Source organism: Leptopilina boulardi, unplaced genomic scaffold, assembly GCF_019393585.1.
Source record: "Leptopilina boulardi isolate dan_hultmark-lab unplaced genomic scaffold, ZJU_Lbou_2.1 LbouV2_202, whole genome shotgun sequence".
Classification (NCBI taxonomy): domain Eukaryota; kingdom Metazoa; phylum Arthropoda; class Insecta; order Hymenoptera; family Figitidae; genus Leptopilina; species Leptopilina boulardi.
In genome coordinates this window covers 2,754,282-2,775,643 of record NW_026137755.1, presented here as the reverse complement: position 1 = coordinate 2,775,643, position 21,362 = coordinate 2,754,282, and the positions used below count along the sequence as shown (strand labels likewise).

Here is a 21,362-nt window from a genome sequence, read left to right as displayed (position 1 = left end):
TCCATCTCACTATTTGTTTGTTGAAGAATTTTTAACGGGAAAAATATAAATATAAAAAGAGACATATACTGTTTTACGATAAAACTTGAAAAACAAGATCTTATAGGTATAAAATATACAATAAAAGATGGTCAAATTAGATACACACAAAATTAGGGTAAAATTAAATACAATATGTTTTCTTCTTTCTAATTTTTCATATGAAAATTTTTTTTTAGTTATTTTGTTAAAATAAAATCAAAATTTAAACATTTGAAAAACAGAATAAATTTAGCAACAGTTAAATATATAAAAAAAATTAAATACCTTTTTTTTGAAAAAATACAATACGGACAAAATCAAATAAATGAAATAAACCGTAAAAAATGAAGAAAATGAAATAAAAATATATAGACCAAAATAAGTGAAGCAAGGAAAAAACTAAAGGGAAAAGAGAAAAAAAGGCTATTTTAAATTCCACTCGATTGAATTTTCCAATTTTCACTTTCCATTGAAAAGAGAGAATTATTTCTAGAACCGAAACGATGAAAAGGAAAGTAAGAAAGGTTGTTGGTTTTCGATTATCTCTCAATTCAATGTGGACTATATATTTATCTGTTCAAATTTTCTTCGATTTGGTTATAGCGAGATCGAAAAACAGAGAGAAAGAGAAAAAAAAGATGAAAATTAGAATGGAAACGGGATTAATCCGACCCGAAAACCCCCGCACAAATTTATTCCAATTCTGCATTCTGCGTTCGTGTGCACACGCTAAGGGGGTCGAGAGTAGACGAATCTAAAGCGAGTTCGCGTTATCCTAGTCACGTCTGTCTGGTTTTCTTTTCTTTTTTTTGCACGTACCTTCTTTTTCATTCCTTGTACTTTCGACTTTCTTTCTCTCTTATCTCAAACTATTTCACCTGATATATACATATACATATATATGTTTAACACGCGATACTCGTTTAATCGCATGATTGGTTCCTTTAAATATGGATTCCCCTCAAATTTATTTAATATTAAAATTAGACTTTTATTTTAAAAATAAAAAATTTTCATGTCTCACATATAACTTAAGCAATGTCGATTTTTCAAATGGTTGTATAGTAAAACATTGAAAAAAACAAGTTCATAATCCCCGAGGCGAAACTCGAGTGGAAAAGTTAAAATTCTAATTTTTATCATTACTTTCCTTTGGAATAGTTTTTTTTGCATAAATTACCTATCCGTGATAACGAATCTTTCTTACCGACTTTTTTTCATCATAACTTCGATTCTTGAAAGAGAGGATTTCCCTAGTTTTGCAAATGTATATATATTTTTTATTTAACTCGCCTAACGATTGCTTCTTTTATATTTTCTCCTCATTCTTTGGAATTCTCTCTTCCACTTTTCAGTTTGTTTTTTTCTCTAACTCGTGAAAAATGCATCTCGTTATATTTTTACATCTCCTCAGATTTGCATGCAAATTTTTCTTGAAATCGCCTCAGGTTACGATGCTCAGTCTTCAAAAAATATATAGACAATATTAAATTCGAATGTAAATAACAAAAAAAAAGAGAATGATAATTTAAATTATTTGCGAAATAAAAACCAAAATAATTGGTTATTTTTCAAAAAATTTCATTGTCTATTTTGCATTTTCTATGGTTTTTTTTATATTTTTTTGCTATGAAACTGAATTGAATGACTATGGGAACGAATCCGTCATTCGATCGTATGAACTTCAACTGTAACTCAAAGCTGAGATTGTTGAAGCGAAACAGAAATCACCTCTCGGGCAGTAAACACCCTTTGAATATCAACTAAACCCCCTTTTTTATAGTATATCGATAAACTCTAGTTGCAAAAGTCATTCGTTTTCTCGTACCTTATTGACCGAGACTCTTCTCTGACTTCTATGAATCTTTTATATCGATCTAATTGACTAAAAGGCAACATTCGTTGAATTTAACATGAGGTGTCTTTTCTAGAATTGCATTTTAAACACTTACTTTGAATTTAATTTTTCAAATAATAATAAAAAATTCATCAATTTTTAATCGTTATACTCTATATTGTAAAATTAGAGAAAAGAAAATTTTTGGTCTTTTTTAAAATAAAAATTTATTTGCAAGTAAATTTTTTGGGAAATGATAAAATTTTCTTTGGAAAAGGTTTGTTTTAGATATTTATATATTGATATCAACTGAATTATGTGTTTAATCTTCCTATGTGTGAGTTGCGCAATTTATGTCAGGGGAAGTTGCGAGAGATCCTGAAAGAGTCAGTTTAAGAAAGTGGGTAAAGTTTCCCTTGTTGAACCATTTATAAGAATATATCGTCAAGATTGTTTTCTATAACACTATATACATATATTACCATTTGAAATCTTGCAAATATTCATGTACCGTGTGGTAGGATTCATCGGAGGCAAAATGTAATTTATTTTCTAGAATTCCTTATTATTATTCCGTGGTAGTTTTCCTCTGAGTCACGTACGACTTAAAAAAAGTACACACACAAGTAGAAATGAGGTCCGAGACTCCGATCAAAAAGAACGACGACCTGCTCTCACTCTTACTCTTTCTGTGCGTCTGATAAACCAGCTTTTCTAATTTTCTTTTTTACCAATTAAAAATTTACAATTGGTTATTTCATTTCATATATATCTTTTTCAGTGTCCATTTCTTTTTAAGGAACTATTTTTTCGTTAATTAATTTTTTTTAGAAAAAATTTTTGAAAATATATATATTGTGAACGAAGTATACTCGGGAAACATCGCTCGTATAATAGTACTCTAGTTGCTCCAGTTCGTTTTCTCGATTCACGAATGTACTTCATTCGAACAGTGCACGTATACCGTTTATAGTTTACGTTCGTAACTTTACGACCTTCCAGTTTCGACGCTGCATCCAAAACTTTGAAATATACCCACTACATAAAAACGAAGAAGCGTATTTTATTACAATTCTAATTTTTCAAACATAATTTTAACCATTTTTATTAAATTTTAATTTACTTACAAATTTTTAACTTCAACTTATACAATTTTTTTTAAAATAATATTTCAAAGGTTAGAATTTAATTTTTAAAACATTTTTCTATATATATAAAATTTCTTTCTTATTTACATGTTGAAAAATGGAAAGATATAAGATATTTTATATATACATATATGACAATTTGAAAAATACAAAATTTTTCCGACATTCACGATATCTGAATATTTTACACATATACATTGAAAAGTAAAAGCTTTTTGAAATGTGAAAACATTCGTTTCGAAATTTTCCTCGACTTTTCTCCTTGAAACAATTTCAAGAGTGAAATGATGTTGACAAAGTATGTGACATGTAGTCTAGGCGACGTTGTCGTATGTCTGTATTCATCCCAATTTCCGTCCTGCAACGACAACGTTTTGCATGGAAATTTCTTGTATCATGGATCGTTTGCATCTAAGCGTAAATTGGGAAACTTGCCTGTCAATGTTCGCCTCCTGAAGCTCTCGAGTACTATATAGTAGAGGAAAAAAAAAATTTATGCGACGAAACATTTTCGCTCTAAACTATATAGAATAACCTTTATTAACCGCTTCAAGTTTTCTCTTTTTTTTGAAGGTGAAAATAAATTCTTACTCTCGTTTTTTATTTTTTCATATTACTCTCTAAATATGAATTATAGTTAAAAGTAGTAAAATCTTGTTTTTTTTTTCTTTAGCTATTAGTAAAAAGTAATTAATTTTCATTGGAAAAATAGTCAAAACTAATTGTTAATGAAAGGATTTTTTTCTTTTCAATACAAATTTTGTTGATTTAAAAATTATAAGAGTAACTGCGCTTTCTGAGTTGTCATATTATATACATATATATATATGAAACGAAAGTTAATACCCCTGATTTTTCTATTAATACACGTAATATTCATTTTTAACTTTTAAAATATATATTCGCCCTACTTTCAATTCTGACGTCAACATATAGTTGTTTTTCCTCTCAATTGTTGCGTTGTTATGAGGCATATAGAATATCTCTCTTATGTAATTCTATATACATATATATATATATAAACATGATTAGTTTGAAATAAAATTACTTTCCGTAAAAATGTCATCGACTATCATCCATTAGTATTATCGACAGACAATGACGAAATTTGTAATACCTGTGGAGCGGAAAAGAATAATTGCTCATAATATACGGGTGGAGGGACATTAATATACATTTCGTATGTATATATATATATACTGGAAATGCGTGTGTCATTTTGCGAATTCTGCGAAATTGTGATGGATCGTTATTTCACATCCTGCTCATGTATTTATCGGAAAAGCATTTTACGATTTCCGGGGTTTATATGTTTATAAATATGATTTTAGAAAATGGTAACGAAAAATTTTTTATTACTTTTTTTTCACCCATGAATATGATGGATAAGATTTTATAGATTTTTAATTATGTTCGGTGTGAAAAAATGTTTAGTAACAAGACACACGACTTCTCTTCACTGAAAGAAAATTCATACTACTAAGTATTAAACTCATATTAGAGTTTAATATAAATGTTACAATTTAGGGAAAAAGTGCACCTATACTGATTACTATTACAGTTTTTATGAAAATATATAATGAATTTAAGAGTAACTATTATTTTAAGAAATAAGAATTAGTATATTTATTTTAAAAATTAGTATTTTCTTTATGAATTCACAGAATACGAAATATTATAATAAATAATTTCACAAAATAGTAAGAAAAATAACATATATCCGTATACTTATTTCACATTTTGTAAAACTTTATATTAAAAGTCACGGATTTTCCCGAGAGACTACGAATTTAACCGAAGTTCTGTCTGTTTGCGGCTTCGTGTCCTACTCGAACTTCTACGACTTGATCCGATTTTCGAAAGTGTTGTTAACCAGCAGAACGTACCTATCAACTGTCAACACACGTGTTTCAAATGTTTATAGTGCCACAGAAAACATTTATAATTATTAAATTTATTATTATTTTTATTAATTTTTATTTTTTGATGTCATCTTTACAATTATTTAATTTTTATTTGCAATAAAAATTTTTATAACAATCATAATTTTTAATCTGAAAAAAAAGAAAAATCTATATAAACAATTAATAATAAAAATGAACCCAGCGTAACCTCTATAAAATTACACCATTGGCACTAGTAAACTATTTTTTATTATTAAGTTATTATAAGTAAACTTCTTTCTCGCAAGTGGTAAAAATATTCAGTAGTTAGTATATAAGAAAACGATATATGCCGACCCCCAGCGAAATTTATCGTTATGCGTGTAGAATTGTAAGTGTAGGTTTCGTTGCGATCGTGTAATGTCTATGTATAAGCGAAATGAACGTGCGTGTTCATTAGTATGTGTATTAACCTGTATCGTAAGTGTGAATGTGTTGTTCCTAGTCTCACTCCTCTTCCTCCCGAGAATTAACGGAAACGTCCGAGTTTCCACTTTTTTTCCCTTTTCTTCCGACATTCTGAATTTTTCGTATAAAGTTTTACAAATATTAGAACGCTACATTCCATATAATGCAACAACTCTATGAGAATTTAATATAATATTTTCAAATATTGGTAATCTTTTTACGTTCTTTCTACAATAATTATTAATATTTGAAAAAAGATTTTAAGTTGGAACTTTAATATAAAGTATATTGAATTTTAATAAAAAGTACACTTTTCCCTAAATTCTAAAAGAATATATTAAAATGTAATACGCATTTTGTTATTTTTTCCTATGAAATTTCTTTCAGTGTTGAAGTTGATTAATATATATATTCATGCTGCAAGAAAATTGTTTGAAAGAAAATTCGTGTAATTAGGATTGAGTATTTTTTCAAATTCTTTTTTCTTCTTTTATGTTGTTATAAAAACACATTGTCTCAAATAAACATGTAAGATTTTTCCATTTATTTTCTTCTAAGTATACTTCCTTTTTTGAAATTTAAATAGTTTAAAAAATTCAACTCATTTTTTTAAGCAAAATGTATAATGAATGAATAATAAAAGTGTGATATATAGTGAAAAATGGAAACAAATTGTAAAATAAATCGAGACTCGTGTTTGTGGTGCGAATATTGTGTAAATAATTCAGCAATCAGGAGTAAAGTTATGGGGACATTTTTATTGGACGAGACAACAGTTGACACTTACAAATGCACCCTTCTTTTAAAGGACATACACACACACATTTTATGTTTAATATATTAGGAGACGGTAGCATTTTTTTTTATAAAACAACCCCTAATTGAATTACGATTTCAATATTTGCGGTGCGGGATGTAACAAAGCATCTACATTTTTCATTTAGAGTCAAAAGTGTATATAGAGTCTGTGAGTGAATATATAATATATTCATCTCAAGAGAGAGAGAGAGAGAGAGAGAGAGAGAGAGAGAACCTATGTTTTATTTTTGTTTCTACTTCCAGTAGTAAAAAAAATGTTACAATTTTCTTTTTTGGAAAAAAGATTTGCGACAAATTTTTTTTCTTTGAATGATTTACATTTTATTGCTGGGAAAAAGAGTATAGAGTATATTTTTGGCAAGTGAAGAAATGAGAAAGGTCCAACTTTTTAGAGATGAAATATACTCAATTTGCCAGACTCAATATTCATATCATTTGTTATATGCCATGCCTCCGTATACAATTCGAGCAGAGAGACCTTCATTTCGAATGTCACTAGATGAAACATGACCAACAAAATTCGAGCGCGGTTTCAAAATCAAATTAGAATTTCTGTGAATCTCCACTTTCTATATAATTATGAAAATGACTAGCGCGGGAAATGTGAGACTTGCAAAGTTTTAACTTCTCTTTTCCCATATTCCTAACGAAAGACCAAAATTAAGATTTTTACGATTACAAAAAAATTTGTAATTTGGCTTAAAAAGTATTATTTTTTCTACAACTATTTATTATTATGTAATATAACTGAAAATCAGTTTCATGATCGATTCAAATAAATATTTATTATTATAAATATAATTATTATTTGAGTCAATTAAATGGTATTTGTAACCGATTATTTGAATGAAATAATTTTTTTTCAGAGTAAAATATAAAATTTGTTTTTTTAATAATATACATTAAATTATGAATAATTAATTGATGAGCAGTTTATAAATCACTGTTTTCGTTAATTAATGATGAGTAATAATAGAAGTTCTAAACGATACTATAACGATATCAAGTTTCAAAGTTGCTGCCTAGTCTCTCTGAAATCGTCGTTAATTCCCAATGCTTATTAACGACCGTTAACGACCAAATCGATTCAGACTTGGCCAAATTACGTAAGAAACTTTGCGACTTGTCGTCGTTGGCTGCCTGCTCGAGCAGCCAAATGTCGAGCGTCGCTTAGCGCGATTGCCGAAGTTAGTGTGATTAATTTCGAGTTAAATTAGATTGCAGTAGTCGGCCCCGTGAAAAGAGCGCAAGAGAGAGACTATTTACCACGTGTAGAAGAATTCGCTAAGTTTGCGAAACGTGATTCCTTCTCTTCTGTTCACCTAATTTTCATTCAATTGTCGGCAATCAAGAAGAAGAAGACGAACTTTTCCTTTAAATCTAATAATCCATTTAGTGATTGAAAAAAAAGAATTAATGTTTCAAATTAATTTCATAATTTTTTTTCAAAAATATCGTTTTCTATATTAGATTCAATTTTTTTTCTTTTTAATAAAAAAACAAAATTTCTTTATGTCTGCATACATGTGATAAACTTCTCGAATTCAAATTTTGTATTACTTACATGTCTCGTATCACCAGCGAGGAGTGGAGTATGTGCCTGTAACAATGTTCTTCTCATTAAAAACCGAAATTATTTTCTTTCTCAAAAAATGTCAACAACAATCCGCATGCTCTTCAAATATGCTCGTGCAAAGCTGCATTTTTTCAAATCTAAAAATTTCTACTTTCAATCTATATAAAATTAATATAAATAAAAATAAACAGTTTTTTCACTATAAACGTGCATCGAAAGAAACTTTTTTTTTCATTATTTTTCATAATCAAAATTATTCTATAATAATAATAATAATAATAATAATAATAATCTAAAATTAATTAAAATTGAAAAAAAATTTAATAAAACAAGTGTTATAAATCCTGTTTGGAGAATTCTTGCCTGTACTATGTTTTTACAATTGTTTAATTCTTGGGAAAATATCTGGTTAGTTGGGTAGAAAAAAGTGGGGATGGGTGTATTATGATAAAACAGTGCCAAACTGTGTCTGTATTATGTTTAAAGCGTATATTATTATGTTTGGGCTGTTGTCTGAAAATACACGACGTGGAAACTTGCCTCTTGACCAAAAATAAGTGTCCCTGAACCGATCTTGGGTATTAGCTTCATTTACCGTAAATAAGTCAATAAAAAATGATATAATGTCAAAAAAACACTCGTGAAATATATTTTTTTTTTGAAAAAATATTTTTAGTTAAAAAAAGTATTTTAATGTTGAGAAAATATTAAAAATTTATTCAAAAAAAAAGTTAGGTTTTTTCATATAAAAATGTTGAAATTAGTTTATCGATTAGTAAAAATTTATTTAATTTTTAATCAAAATATTTTGAATTCTTGTTTGTATGATTTTCAAAGCTATAACTCTAGTGGTCAACTCTTTTTCATCAGTCGTAACTCCCTAAAGAATTGGCTGACACTTCTAATTGAAATTTATTGAAACTCGAACCAATTTCTTCTTCTTGACACCAAATTCTTTTTGTCTCTTCAGACAATCTCTTTCTCTCCCTCTCTCTCTTTTTTGCCACTGTTTATTTAATAAATCATTCATCGGCTCTATAGATTTAGTAAATATTCTTACATAAATAGTAGGTACTATAAAAAATAGTTAAAATATAAAATAATTAATAAATGTAAAACATAAATCTCTCTTCTTGCTATTTTTTTTAACTTTTGTATATGCAAATATTGTGAGATTGAAAATCGATATTCCATAAATGTGTAAATGTAACCAAATCCGAACGATTCGAATTCTTTTATATACATATATAAGAGAGGACATCTAAAATCCAAAGTTGACCCGATCGCAAAATGTACTAACGACTTTGCAAATTCTACATCACACCCATCTTCTTTCTCACACTCGAAGGGAAATTCAAGCTGTTTCGCACATTCGCAAATCCATTAAAGCCTCGAGTAGAGAATCTCAATGTTCCTTTTTCTAAAGATACTTGTACCAGTGCCATCTCAGAGATTACAAATATATATATACAGGGAGATGCTCGAGGGACTTTTATTCATATCCAAATGCTTCTATCCTAATTCCCGTATCGATTCAGTTTCTATGGAAATTAATCAAAATTTCGCTTTCCAAAGATTTCTCTTCCGATTTCTATTGATTTCGAATGGATCGTATATTTCCTCCCTCAGATTTTGATTGACAAATTATTTATTGATGGCCAACATTCATCTATCAGAATTTCCATGTGTCTAAAATTTCAACTGTCTAAATGCATTTACCAAAAATTTCATTCATTCTATTTTTTTTATCAGAATTCGTTTTTATTAAATAAATTTAATTAATAATAATACAATATATAATATAATTATTTTGAATTTAAAAAAATAGTATAAATTTAAAATAACCGGAATTACTTGAATGAAAAGTAATTTACGTTTAATTACTTTACAAAGAGCAGTAAACAATCAAGTATTTGATAATGAAAACCAAATACTACGCAGTTAACCGAAAGATAATGAGAATTTCCTAGGCAAAGAGTTAGATGAGGAAGAAGGGGAAAAATAGAAGAAAAAAACACCATCGCAGGTTCTTGAAAGACTGTAACGCAAGTCACAAACGGGAAGAGTAAATTAAAATAACAGCTTTTTCCTCTCCATACCAGAGACTTTCAATTATACGTTCTACTATACTTGACGTGGATTAAAATCATTTAAGCATTTTCAGAAACACCTTTTTACTGTCTGCATTATTGTTTTTATAAATAAATAAAAAAGTATAAATTATACACCGAGAGAAATGATACGTTTGTTTCGGAGCCAAATAAATTTTATTTGTGCTAAATTACATTTTTTATTTGAAACAAATAAAAAGTTATTAGACTTTGAGGCAAATATTTGTATTTGATTGGAATAAATTTTATTTGACTCAAATAAAAACAAATAAACGATTTCTCTGGATGTAAGTAAAATAAAAAAAGTTTGAAATATTTATTTCTAATGCAAATTTTATGTTAAAAAAGTCACGTAAGAGCTATAATTGAATTTTATAATCCCCTGCTCGCGCGCGAATTATCTTGACACCTCGCAACGATGGGCGTCGTAGCAATTGGTTCGTATAATTAATTACCATTCAAGTGAGCGTCCGTTGCAAAAGAGAGGCCGATGCAAAACGGAGTTAGTCGTCCATCTCTAAGGAAAAAGTTGCCTGAGCTGCAAACACTTGGCAGCTTTCCTTTTATTCTTCTTCTATGCTTTCTCGAAAAGAAAAAAAGCATCGTAATTTCGCCTACTTTTTGCAAGCTCGATCCACTTTATAATTATATATACAGAATTCCATGAGAAATAAGAAACTTCTTTCAATGAAAATTTATTGAAGACAATTTTTACTGATTAATTTTTTTCCCTCAATTTAGTTAGAATTTATTTTTTTAATTTCTCCAATAGAAATTTCGCTGATATTTTCATGATGTGAATTATATATGACTGGAAAAACATTATTTGATTCAAATAATCGGTTACTTGAAAGATATATAATTTTTGCATTTTTCCTCTTTCTTTTTCGCGCAGTACAGTTTCGTCCTTTGGGAAATAGTCGAGATTGAATTCAAGACAAAAAACGTGACGTTGAGGAAAACATAGACTCACCTCTTGAGGGACATATTTTGATAGTCAATAAAAAGTCAAAAGAGATTTTATATTATACATATAATAATCGCCTATTGGAAAAAAATTACAATTTTGAAATATTACATTTAGAATTTATTCTAAAATTTTAAATTAAATTATTTAAAATAAAAAAAATTTAATTTATTTTATATAATCGAATAGTAGTAGATTTATTTTTTTGGCTATAACAGAATTTTTATTCCATTTGATTGGGGGACACAGTAAAAATATTAAAAAAGCAATATATTTTCAAAGGATGATCAAAATTTTAAACAAAACGAACGTTTTAGAAAAGAAAAAATGAAATATAAATTCAACTAAAATTTTCCCGAAGCGATTCTTTATACTTATATATTGTTAGCACAACTTCTTAAAAAAGTTCATATATAAGCTTTACGTCCGATAAAATATGAATCGTTTCCCCAACTCTTTTTTTGCAGTTCTTGCCCTTATTCAAGGATAGAAGATAGGTATAGGCAAATCCCAGCTGTGAATTTGAAAAGTGTTGGACGATAATTCTCCATTTCCTCTTTGGCTGGTTATATATATATATATATATATATATATATATCTATCTTTTTTTTGAGAGAGAGAGAAATGGTTGGGGAGAGGCAAGTTTCACAGGTGTAGAAATTTCTTCACACATGCGAGAGGATTACAAAGTTAACGTTCTTCTTCAACCCATAGCATCAGCGAGGAAGTAGTATTGACATATGATGGACGATCAGATTTAGAAGAATATGAAGAGAAAGACAGAGAGAGACAGAATAGAAAAAGAGGAAAAACAAAATTTCGCGTTGATTTTTTTTTACGACAGCCTCTAGTAGTAGAAAATTTAATTACATGGTGTTAGTTTTCCGACCGCATAGCGTCCGACGTGGAAAAATTGTTCGTTCTTTTTCTTCTGTAACAATTCCCCAGACTCTTTTGCACACATACATACAAACATACATATAGGTCCAGTCCCCGAGGCTTTTACCTTCTAAAATCCGATCAAAGACGTGCATGACGTGTGTTGCAACGTAAAAATGTACGCTCGAAAAAATGCTCAATTTTAACAATATAATATACTCTCTAAATCTCAATTAATAAATTCTGCAAGTTCTAAACGTTCAAATTTTATAATAAAATATTGGTTTTTATATGAAAAAATAAATTAATAATTGAATAAATATTTAAAGTATTTGTTTATTTTCAGTAGTAATTTTAAAAAGTTTATAGACCAAAAAAATGATTTCGTTCTAAAAAAGGTTTTCGCGTGAATCTAGATAATGTATAATTTTAAAATTGGTGTAATTTAAAGATATCTTGAATAATTTGCAAAAACACATTCACTTTCTGACAGCGACAGTGTTAAGTGTTTAAAACTATACACCGATAGTTGTCAAGAGAGAAAGAGAGGGGGGGGGGAATTGCGGTTTTTATGTCAAATGCAGTTCGTGCTTTATCGCTAGTAAACGACGGCCATGACTATTATTCATGAACGCTATTTTCACTGTCTTATGTATACCAAAGAATTTTACAACTTACACAGGGACACACCTTAAACTGCAAGGTTTTTTCTCCATATATAGCACATCATTTTTTTTTGTCAAATTTATTTTTGTATAAAATACACTTTACTCTTTCAAAAACGCACTAAAAAAATTCTGATTAGAATTAGGTTAATCTAGCCAGAATAAAATCCTAAATATATCATTACTACTTTCTCTGGTTAAAAATATCAGAAAATCAATTTCTGGTCGATTTAACTAAAAATTCTTGTTACAATTTTTCTACTAAAACATTTTTTTTGGTTATTAACTTGAAATTCATAATTTTTTTGAAATAAAAAATTTAAGAGTCGTTTTATATTTATTATTTAGACTTTGATACGTACATATATGTAAACATGAAAGTAGTGGTCGAATTTTCAATATTTCAGTATACTAAAATGTCATCAATTTGACGTATTAAAAATCAATTGATTAAAAGAAGATGAGAGCGCCAGTAGCATAAAAATAGATAGAGAATACTTCCGAACAATAAAATTTGACTGACTTTTACCTGGTAGGGAAAAAAAAGAAGGAAGACTATATATGTGTGAGGTTTAATCCCGAACCTGTCGAGTTGTCAAGTTGAGGATGAAGTTACGATGGAACACTTCCTGAACGCATATAGTATTCTCTCTATCTCTCGTGTTTAAGGGATGACGGTAATTTCGTTGCTGTTGGGATGTCAAAGTTGTACGCTAGGAGGGTGTGAAGAGTGGCATTTAACGACTTGAAAGAAAATGAGTGTGGAAAAGGCGTGTGAGAATGGATGTAGTGAGTTAAAAGAGAGGGGGAAGATTTTTTTTTTTATTGGTCGAAAAGCCCTAAAAAAAGTCTATATATATATATGTGGTGGTGCAATGTCCAAAGTGTGTGGAAATGTGCTCGCAAATATAAACGGACGTCCATTTGTCCAATGTCGTTGGGGTCATTCGTTGAAAATGCTATATACTGCTGTGCTTTTTCTATCCTCCTCTCTCTCTCTCTCGAACAGACCTTTCAAACCCGCGGCGAAAACAAATAGGCACCTTCGCTATTTCTCAGCCGAGATCCAATTTACTCAAAATAGTACGTAGAGAGAAATTCATTTGTTTCGATTTGGTCTCGATGTGAATGAGAATTTAAAAATTGAAATTTTTATTTTTTATATTAGACCTATATATCTAGCTTCATATATTTTTTGTATAGAGAGAAAAATAAATTTCTTTTCATCTTTCATACGTCACATGGATCTAAAGAGATTGTAAAGTCGGTCGCTTGAGTATCTACTAAATCATCGACTATATTCTCTGATGTGTTAGTGTGTCGATGTCTTCCTGTAAAACTGATTCACTATCCCGAAGTCTCAAGTCAGCGCGAGGATAAGCTATCCATCACTCACGTGAACGTGTCTTGTCGAACTTAGTATCGATAAGTAAAGGTCGAAAAAAGCGCCATCTTTCGAGAGAAAAGCCCTTCCACTAATCAAACAAATGGAATCTCTGCTCTTTTTTTAAAATCTTCTACAAGAACTATTTTTGCAAAAATTTCTTTTCGTTTAAAACTTCATTTCAAAATTCAATTAAAGGTTTATACAAGATTTAAATTTACAAGGTACCAAGAGATTAAGACAAGATTTACTTAGTGAAACTGACAGGAACTGGGATATAAGGGATTCAAATAGAGGTGACCTCATAGGGATTTTGTTGTGGACTATTTAAACAAATGTAAAATTTCATCCATAACAAATAGGAAATATTACAAAATATACATTAATCAAAAATACAGGAACAATTATGACAGTGATATATAAATAGCTTCTTGTATATATCTGTTTTGTTGTATTCTTCCGGTAGAGATGTTTTTATTTTTGTTAAAGGGATTTCTATATAAAGGATACCAAGAGAGATTTAGGGTGAAATAGGTTAATGTAATTCCATTGTGATATGGACTGAACTGCGCTAAATCGAATTATCTACACATCATTCCAGAATTCCTTTATAGGGTTAATACGAACCAAAACCAGACGGAAATACTTGATTAATTGATCACGAGATTGAGAAAGAATTGTCAACTTTTTGTTATGCCTAATTTTAGTCGTTAAGGTAGATTTTCGCCTATCCTGTTGAGTGATTGTCGCCCATAACGACAAACTGAGTTAACTGAGTTTTTGTTTCGTAAGACAGTGTTCTCGGTGTCATGGTCCTCAATTGTTTTATTTTTCTAAATTAAAAATGTAACTGTTTTCTTTTTGCTTTAAAAAAAAACATTAAAAGAAAACTAATATTGGTTTAACAGAAATAGCAGTTCAGAAGTAGAAATAGTTTGTGAAAATGTTCTCATGAAGACGCAGTAGGAAGCAATTGTCTTAATTGATTGCACGGTTATACCGAGCTAGTTACACTGACAATGGCTTGAGAACAAGCTTCAGTAAAGCAGATTGAACCGACCTTAATTACAAATGTTTATTTACTCGTTGTGAATACATAAATTATACAATTTGCAATAGTATAATATAATTTATTATTGCAAATATCCAAATCTTCTAATTTATAATACGAGGAGAGAAAGAGTATAGTGAATCCTATACAACACATGTTTAGTACGTCATTTACTATGCCGACAAATAACACTATCTGTTTAGTAGATTCTACAATGCCCTTCTCTTCTTGTACATTTGTTCAAGACTATTCAGAAACAAAATTGGAATAATAATAAAAATTAACAATTAATTAACGATTCTGTTTAGTAGATTCTATACTCTATACTCTGGCAGAATGATCTCCTATGCCCTTCTCTTTTGCGAAAATGTAAAAAATTATACTACAGGTTTTCAGGATTTAAGAGGACAAAGCGATTTTATTAACTGAAGCGTGTATAACATTTTGGGGGCTTCCTTTTCTTTACCCCACACGGGTCTTGTTTGCGCTAAAATGGGATACATATACAAGGTCTCGGGTAACTACAGTGACGTAGCGTTTTAGGAAATCCGATAAATTGGTTCACTCCCTCAGAGACTCGACTTTAAACGCAAAGAGACTTTTTTATCCCCTTCCTCTTGTGTCCCTAGACGAAAAGTGCTTGGAAAATGTATAGCCTGGGAGAATTGCCGTGAAATCAGACCATTTAAAGTACTACTACTCTGTATATATAGAAAAAGAAAAACAAGTATTCGTTTCCTTCTACATGCACTTTGTTTTTCCCTTCTCTCTCGCAAGGTTTCTGTAAATCCGGAAACAGAGACATGTAAGATTAATATATAATATGAAAAAAAGAAGGAATAAAGGGGGTCCGGCACATTAGAATCAAGATGACCAGAAACTGTTTCTTAATTAAGGGATCACCATTTTTCTTTCGGAGCTTTAAGAATTATCCGCCAAGTTTCCAAAAGTAGATTAGGGTTGTCTTATATTTTTTGTCACTGGTTCAAAGCTATGCAACAAATTAGATTTGGAAATCGGTATTATGATTAAGATTTGAATGAGGTTTCAAATAATATATTTGAATGTATTAGTTCTACTATAATAATATATTTTCTTATTTTTCTTTTTCAATTTGTGTATATAACGGAAATCATTTTTTGTTTCAGGTGAGTGAGCTTTTAAAATCATTCCATTATGGTGGTACTCCTTAAGGTAAGCATCTCCAAGGTTATAGTAATAGTATTTACTTTGATGATTTTTGTAGCAACATCATTCATATTCACTATATATACGTATAATATATAATCTGGTTATACAGATGATGCATATTATACAAATAATTACTGTTAACCTGCGATTTTATATCAAGTATTATTAATTTAAAATAGTTTTGTGATTTGTATTTGAAAAACATGCTTTTTATGTAGTAGACGAAACAATTGGAATGTTAATTGTTGTTGAGGTGCGGTAGTTTATCTATTTGGCGTTGGGGGATGAATACAAAACTACACGACGGTATTCTAACGTAAAATGTATGACCGCGTGGCAGCCTACCGTGAAACACTCCACTCAATGGCATTTGGTTTTGGCCGTGAGGCGTGCAAGTTATACGATTTAGTATTCAGCTCACGGTTCGCCGAGGTTTGTGGGCTAACCAAAACCTTCTTCCACCAACCCCTTTTAGGCAAGTAACCCAAAATGTATTATACACCTGTAAAGGTCCTTAAATATCTCCTTTTTCATTCTATAATTTACCATAAACAATTTGTCTGATTAATTATAAACTTTCTCAACCCCTTTGGGTTTTCTGAATTAATTTTGATTCTAATTATAATAAGGTCAATGCGACCCAGTTTAAAGCCATCAGAGTTGCGATATACAAAGGGTTATGAAACATTTTAAGATAATATTGATAGGTATATAAAATGGATTATAAAATGAGAAATTAGATGTCACTGCGGGTATCATTAAAATGACAAAGATAAAATCAGCATTAGAAGAAAAATATAGAAATGATTTTCAATGCAAAAAAAAAAATAAATATATATGTGTGAAATAAAAAGCAAGGAATATAATAAATTTCGATGAGAAAAGTAAAACGTACATGATGTGAAATCGACACTGGTATTAAATTTCAAGATGGTGCTTATTCGTTTCTCTTTATCTATTTCTTTTGTTTGATTTATAAAATCTTGATTAGAACATTTATTCTACTGACAAATTTATCATTAGATAAATAGTTATGTTTGGTTTTCCCTCGTCCATTAGATTGAAAACTTGATCATAATAATAACGGTTTGCGTATATTATGTAACGATAGTAGTACGTTTCTAGCGTAATTGGATATTGGTATATATATATATATATATATATACGACCTTCGCGCGAATTACGATGTCTCTACAATTGACGACACGCGACTAGTTTACACCCACAGAGAGAGTATCCTGTAAAGTCTTATTTGAATTCAAAATTGCTAAAAAAAATCAAAAGATCTAATTGTAGAAATAATTCATTTTACAAACCATGTTATAATAATCTTAAAAAAATTCTATTTTTAGTACAATGAGTTATGACTTTTAAAATATTTGCTTTTAAATTGCTTGGGAAATTAACTAAAATTTCGTTAAAGAATACATAGAAAAATCATCTGGAACAGCGGAAGAGGTTTCATTAGAATAGTAAAAGATTTAACTTGAAGATTTTATAGTGAAATCTTTCGCTGTTCCAGATAAATCTTTTTCTCTGTGTATAATAAAATGCAATTTATATTTATTTTTATTTCTAGAGATTTTAAAAATATACAATATATTTATATAAAGATAGAAGAAGCTGGAGAAAAGTAATTATATTGAAATTAATAATTATATTAGATATCTTTAATTAGAATCTGAAACTTTGATTTTTGCTGTACAAAAGTAAGAAATTTACTATAGACGCGAAATTATAGCACGAGGATGACTCACCGTGTCGAGATTGAACAGGCTTGAAACTTTCTTCAAGAACCCGTCTTGCGACTTCTTCTTCCTTCTTGAAGTCATCTTCGGCTGATCGTCGGACGAGAATAATCCAATAATAATCCTAAGGCTCAATTCAAGTAGAAACACATTTTCTTCACTTTCTTTTTACTTTCGATGGCTCTTTTTATTATTATTATTATTATTATTCTTTCAAGTACAATGAAACTCACTTGTTCTTTTTTCGAGAGATAAGGATTTTTTCATCTAAAGTTGTTCACGCAGCACATGGCAGTATAAAGGCTTATCACAATTATAGATAACACAATATTATTTCATTGAAAAAAAAATTATGGTGTTTTTTTGGAATTCTCTTTACTTGTTTGAAAAAAAATTCTTGCATTTAAAAATAATATGACTCTTCTGATTAAAGGGAATAAAAAAACGAAATGAATGATGAGAGTTATTAATAAATGAACTTGAATAAAAAAGAAATGTATGAATATATGAGTTTTTAAAAATAATTTTTTGATGACTTTACAAAGTACGAGTTTTGAAACCCAGTAACTCAACTGGATATATACTACTCGTATTACGTGCCCTGCGTTCCTTGTTATTTTACACGTAGGTGTTTCTCTCACGATTCCCCATGACGAGAGAGACGGATAAAACAAGTAGGAGAGGGTAAAGCAGATATAATCAAATTTAGAGAGACTATATATAAATAAAAGGAAGAAGGGGCAAAACAGTCTGTGGAGTTATCCACCGTGACCCGTAGGGCCAAAGTGAGATTCGCGTGTATATATATATATAATTTTTTTTTACTTTCGCATGTTACAAACTCATTGATACAAACGCGTGGTCAAGCGTATATACTAAATCTGCAAACAAGTAACAGGAAAGAGGCACTTGAAAGGAATCTCTCTCTCTCTCTTTCACCATTCATTATTGAAATTTTGCTCATTCAAATTCTCATGAAAAATTCCATTATTCGAGCTCATATAATATATAACTTAACCTGCTTCATTTAGTACTCGTCATTTATAAAATCGTATATATCATTAAATCTTTTTTTAAAAATAATACTTGTTCTTTATTTTGTTGAATTAAAATAAAAAATTATAAACATTTCCTAATCTGTTTGATATACAGAGATCAAATTATTATAATTTTACACATAATTTTTTTGTCCTACTTAAACCCCTTGAGGGAAGCATTCATTCATGAATGTAAAGGTAATTTAAACTATTCCAATTTAGATGCAACCAAATAAACAACAGTATTTTACTCATCTCTCTCTCTCTCTCTGCATCAAGTAAACAAATTCCACTCGAATGACTAAATAGCGAGCGCGACCCATCTACTTGACTCTTCAATAAATATCATATATGTATACATGTCCTTTGATTACTAATTAAACTTGTAAGTATAATATTCGCAATTTGATATCTATCATAAGGAAAATAAATCATTTGTACTTGACGTTCAAGAATATGCCTACTATTAGGATCAATCCTTCTGTTTTTTCCCCAATATCCTTGGAGAAAAAAAAATGTTTTGAATAAATGGTCATTCATGTTCAATGTTTTCCGTATTTTATATAATTAACATATTCAGATAGAAGAGGCGCAGATATAACATAGATCTCATTTAAATGACGTCGCATTTACGGCAATTAAATGCAAATTTATCGACATGTGCTTTTGATTGTAAAATAGATTGGAGTCATTTATACGTTTGATCTAGATAAGAAAAAAAAATTGAACGTCATTGATTTTTAATAGAGCTCTCTCTCTCTCTCTTCGTGGTACCAAAGAAGTTTTTTTTTCTTTTGTTGATATAATGCGCTCATAAAACGAATGACAATAACAGATGCGGTTTGCAAAACTTGTTATATAATTGTGCATTTAAAAAATGTGTTCAAATGCATAAAACGTCTTTGAAATGACCTTGGAATTTTTTTTTCTTTTAATATTTTATAAGGAAAATGCTTTTCATGTTGAAAATAATATTTTGCAAAAAAATGGAAATACTTTTTTTAAATTCTTGCATCTATTGTCCTACGAATCAGTGGGTAGCAATTTTTGTTAATTTTAAAACGAATGTCATATTCATTAAAACAGTATCAACAAATGGAAACGTTAAGTTGGAATTTTTAAAATTGACAATAACGATGTTCATTAAAAAGATAAGAAATATGATAAAGAAGTACCATCTACAACAATCTTATTATGGATGGAATTTTAAAATTTGTGTTGTTTTTTGATACAAAGTGTAAGTCAATTATACAAATCTTTAAAATGTATAACGATTTTTAATGTCATTTTGTAATAATTATTCTTTTTTTCTCTAATGGTTTCATAATTACTTCTCCAATTTTTTGATTGTACTTACACAATTGTTTTTTCTTTCTTAATAAATTTTTCCTCATGACCTTGAAGTTGACAATGGTACTTCTTTCTTTTTTAAATAAGGAAAAGAGGAAAAGCACAATTTTTTTTAAAGTAGGCACTTTGACGAAAGGTATATTCAAAAGAATTTTTCAAGCGAATAAGAATTGTCCAAGTGTGTCTAATAAATTCCAGAGTGCAATTGGCATCTCTTTGAAGAATCTGGTTTTATAAGCACATTTCATTTGCAGAAAAGATTCTCGTCTTTTTTTCAAACACTTCTCTTGAAAAACAGGTTTTTTTTCCTTCAACAGGTTCTTTTTAGTATATATATATATATATATATACAACAGAGAGTAGAGCTCTACATAACGGCATTATTATATTCAGTGTGATTCTAAAAATGAACGATTCTAGTGGACGCTCCCACACACATACGATTCTTTCCAGATATGATGGAATAAAAATTTTATAAACGAGAATTAATTTGAAAATAGTAGGAAATATCTTTGGAGTAAATGTTTGGCGTCTTCCTAACCTACAGGTTGTCTATCCATCTCTCTCGCACCTACCGGCAAGGTAAAATTGCATTGGAATTTACGGGGAATCACCTATATATATGTCAAACTTTCACATATATGATACGCACCTGTGACACATCAGAAATCACTTTTCACAAATATACGCGCACATTTTTTCTTCATTTCAATTTTTTTCGAGAACCAGTTTTCGTTTTATCACTGTAAAATTCCAAGGGCTATTTGAACGAACAGATTGTAATTTTTAAAATTGGACTACAAGAAAATGTGAAAATGTAATAATTCCGCGTTGGGAAAGAAAAAAAAAGGAAAACAAAAATTATTTCTGTCAAAGTCGCCGCCACTTAATCGGCAATGCGGCTTTTCGCGTGCACAGGTTGTGTACGTACTGAGTGTGTACCGCCTCTGCCCTCTCGACCCCTCTTGTGTAGGCCATAACTGCTGTCATGGAGGTTAGGTTTTGAACGTAATCGAGAAAAGATTTTTCTGTACATTATACTGAAATCACGGATAACTTTTTTTTTTATTTTAAATGTTGTGAAGGAAGGAAATTTATATTGGATAAATTTCCAAATGATTCAATAGAATTAAAATGATATGGTTTTGTGTATTGATTTATGTAGTAAGATTGTCAAATAGAAGCTGATGGGAAACGCGGTGAGAATGAAATTAAACAGAGAGCCGC

The 21,362-nt window shown here is 29.4% G+C and overlaps 1 protein-coding gene across 9 annotated transcripts in view; it reads right to left on the bottom strand.

Annotated features, from left to right (window-relative positions):
* Positions 1 to 21,362, bottom strand: part of LOC127278266 (disks large 1 tumor suppressor protein) — a 157,198-nt gene that overhangs the window by 58,553 nt on the left and 77,283 nt on the right. For 7 of the 9 annotated variants that reach the window (XM_051299884.1, XM_051299887.1, XM_051299885.1 and 4 more), the window contains one exon: positions 7,741 to 7,776. The exons of the other annotated variants lie outside the window; for them this stretch is intronic. In XM_051299884.1, coding sequence (XP_051155841.1) covers positions 7,741 to 7,776 — 36 coding nt within the window. The remainder of the gene's footprint in view (positions 1 to 7,740; positions 7,777 to 21,362) is intronic. 9 annotated transcript variants of the gene reach the window in all.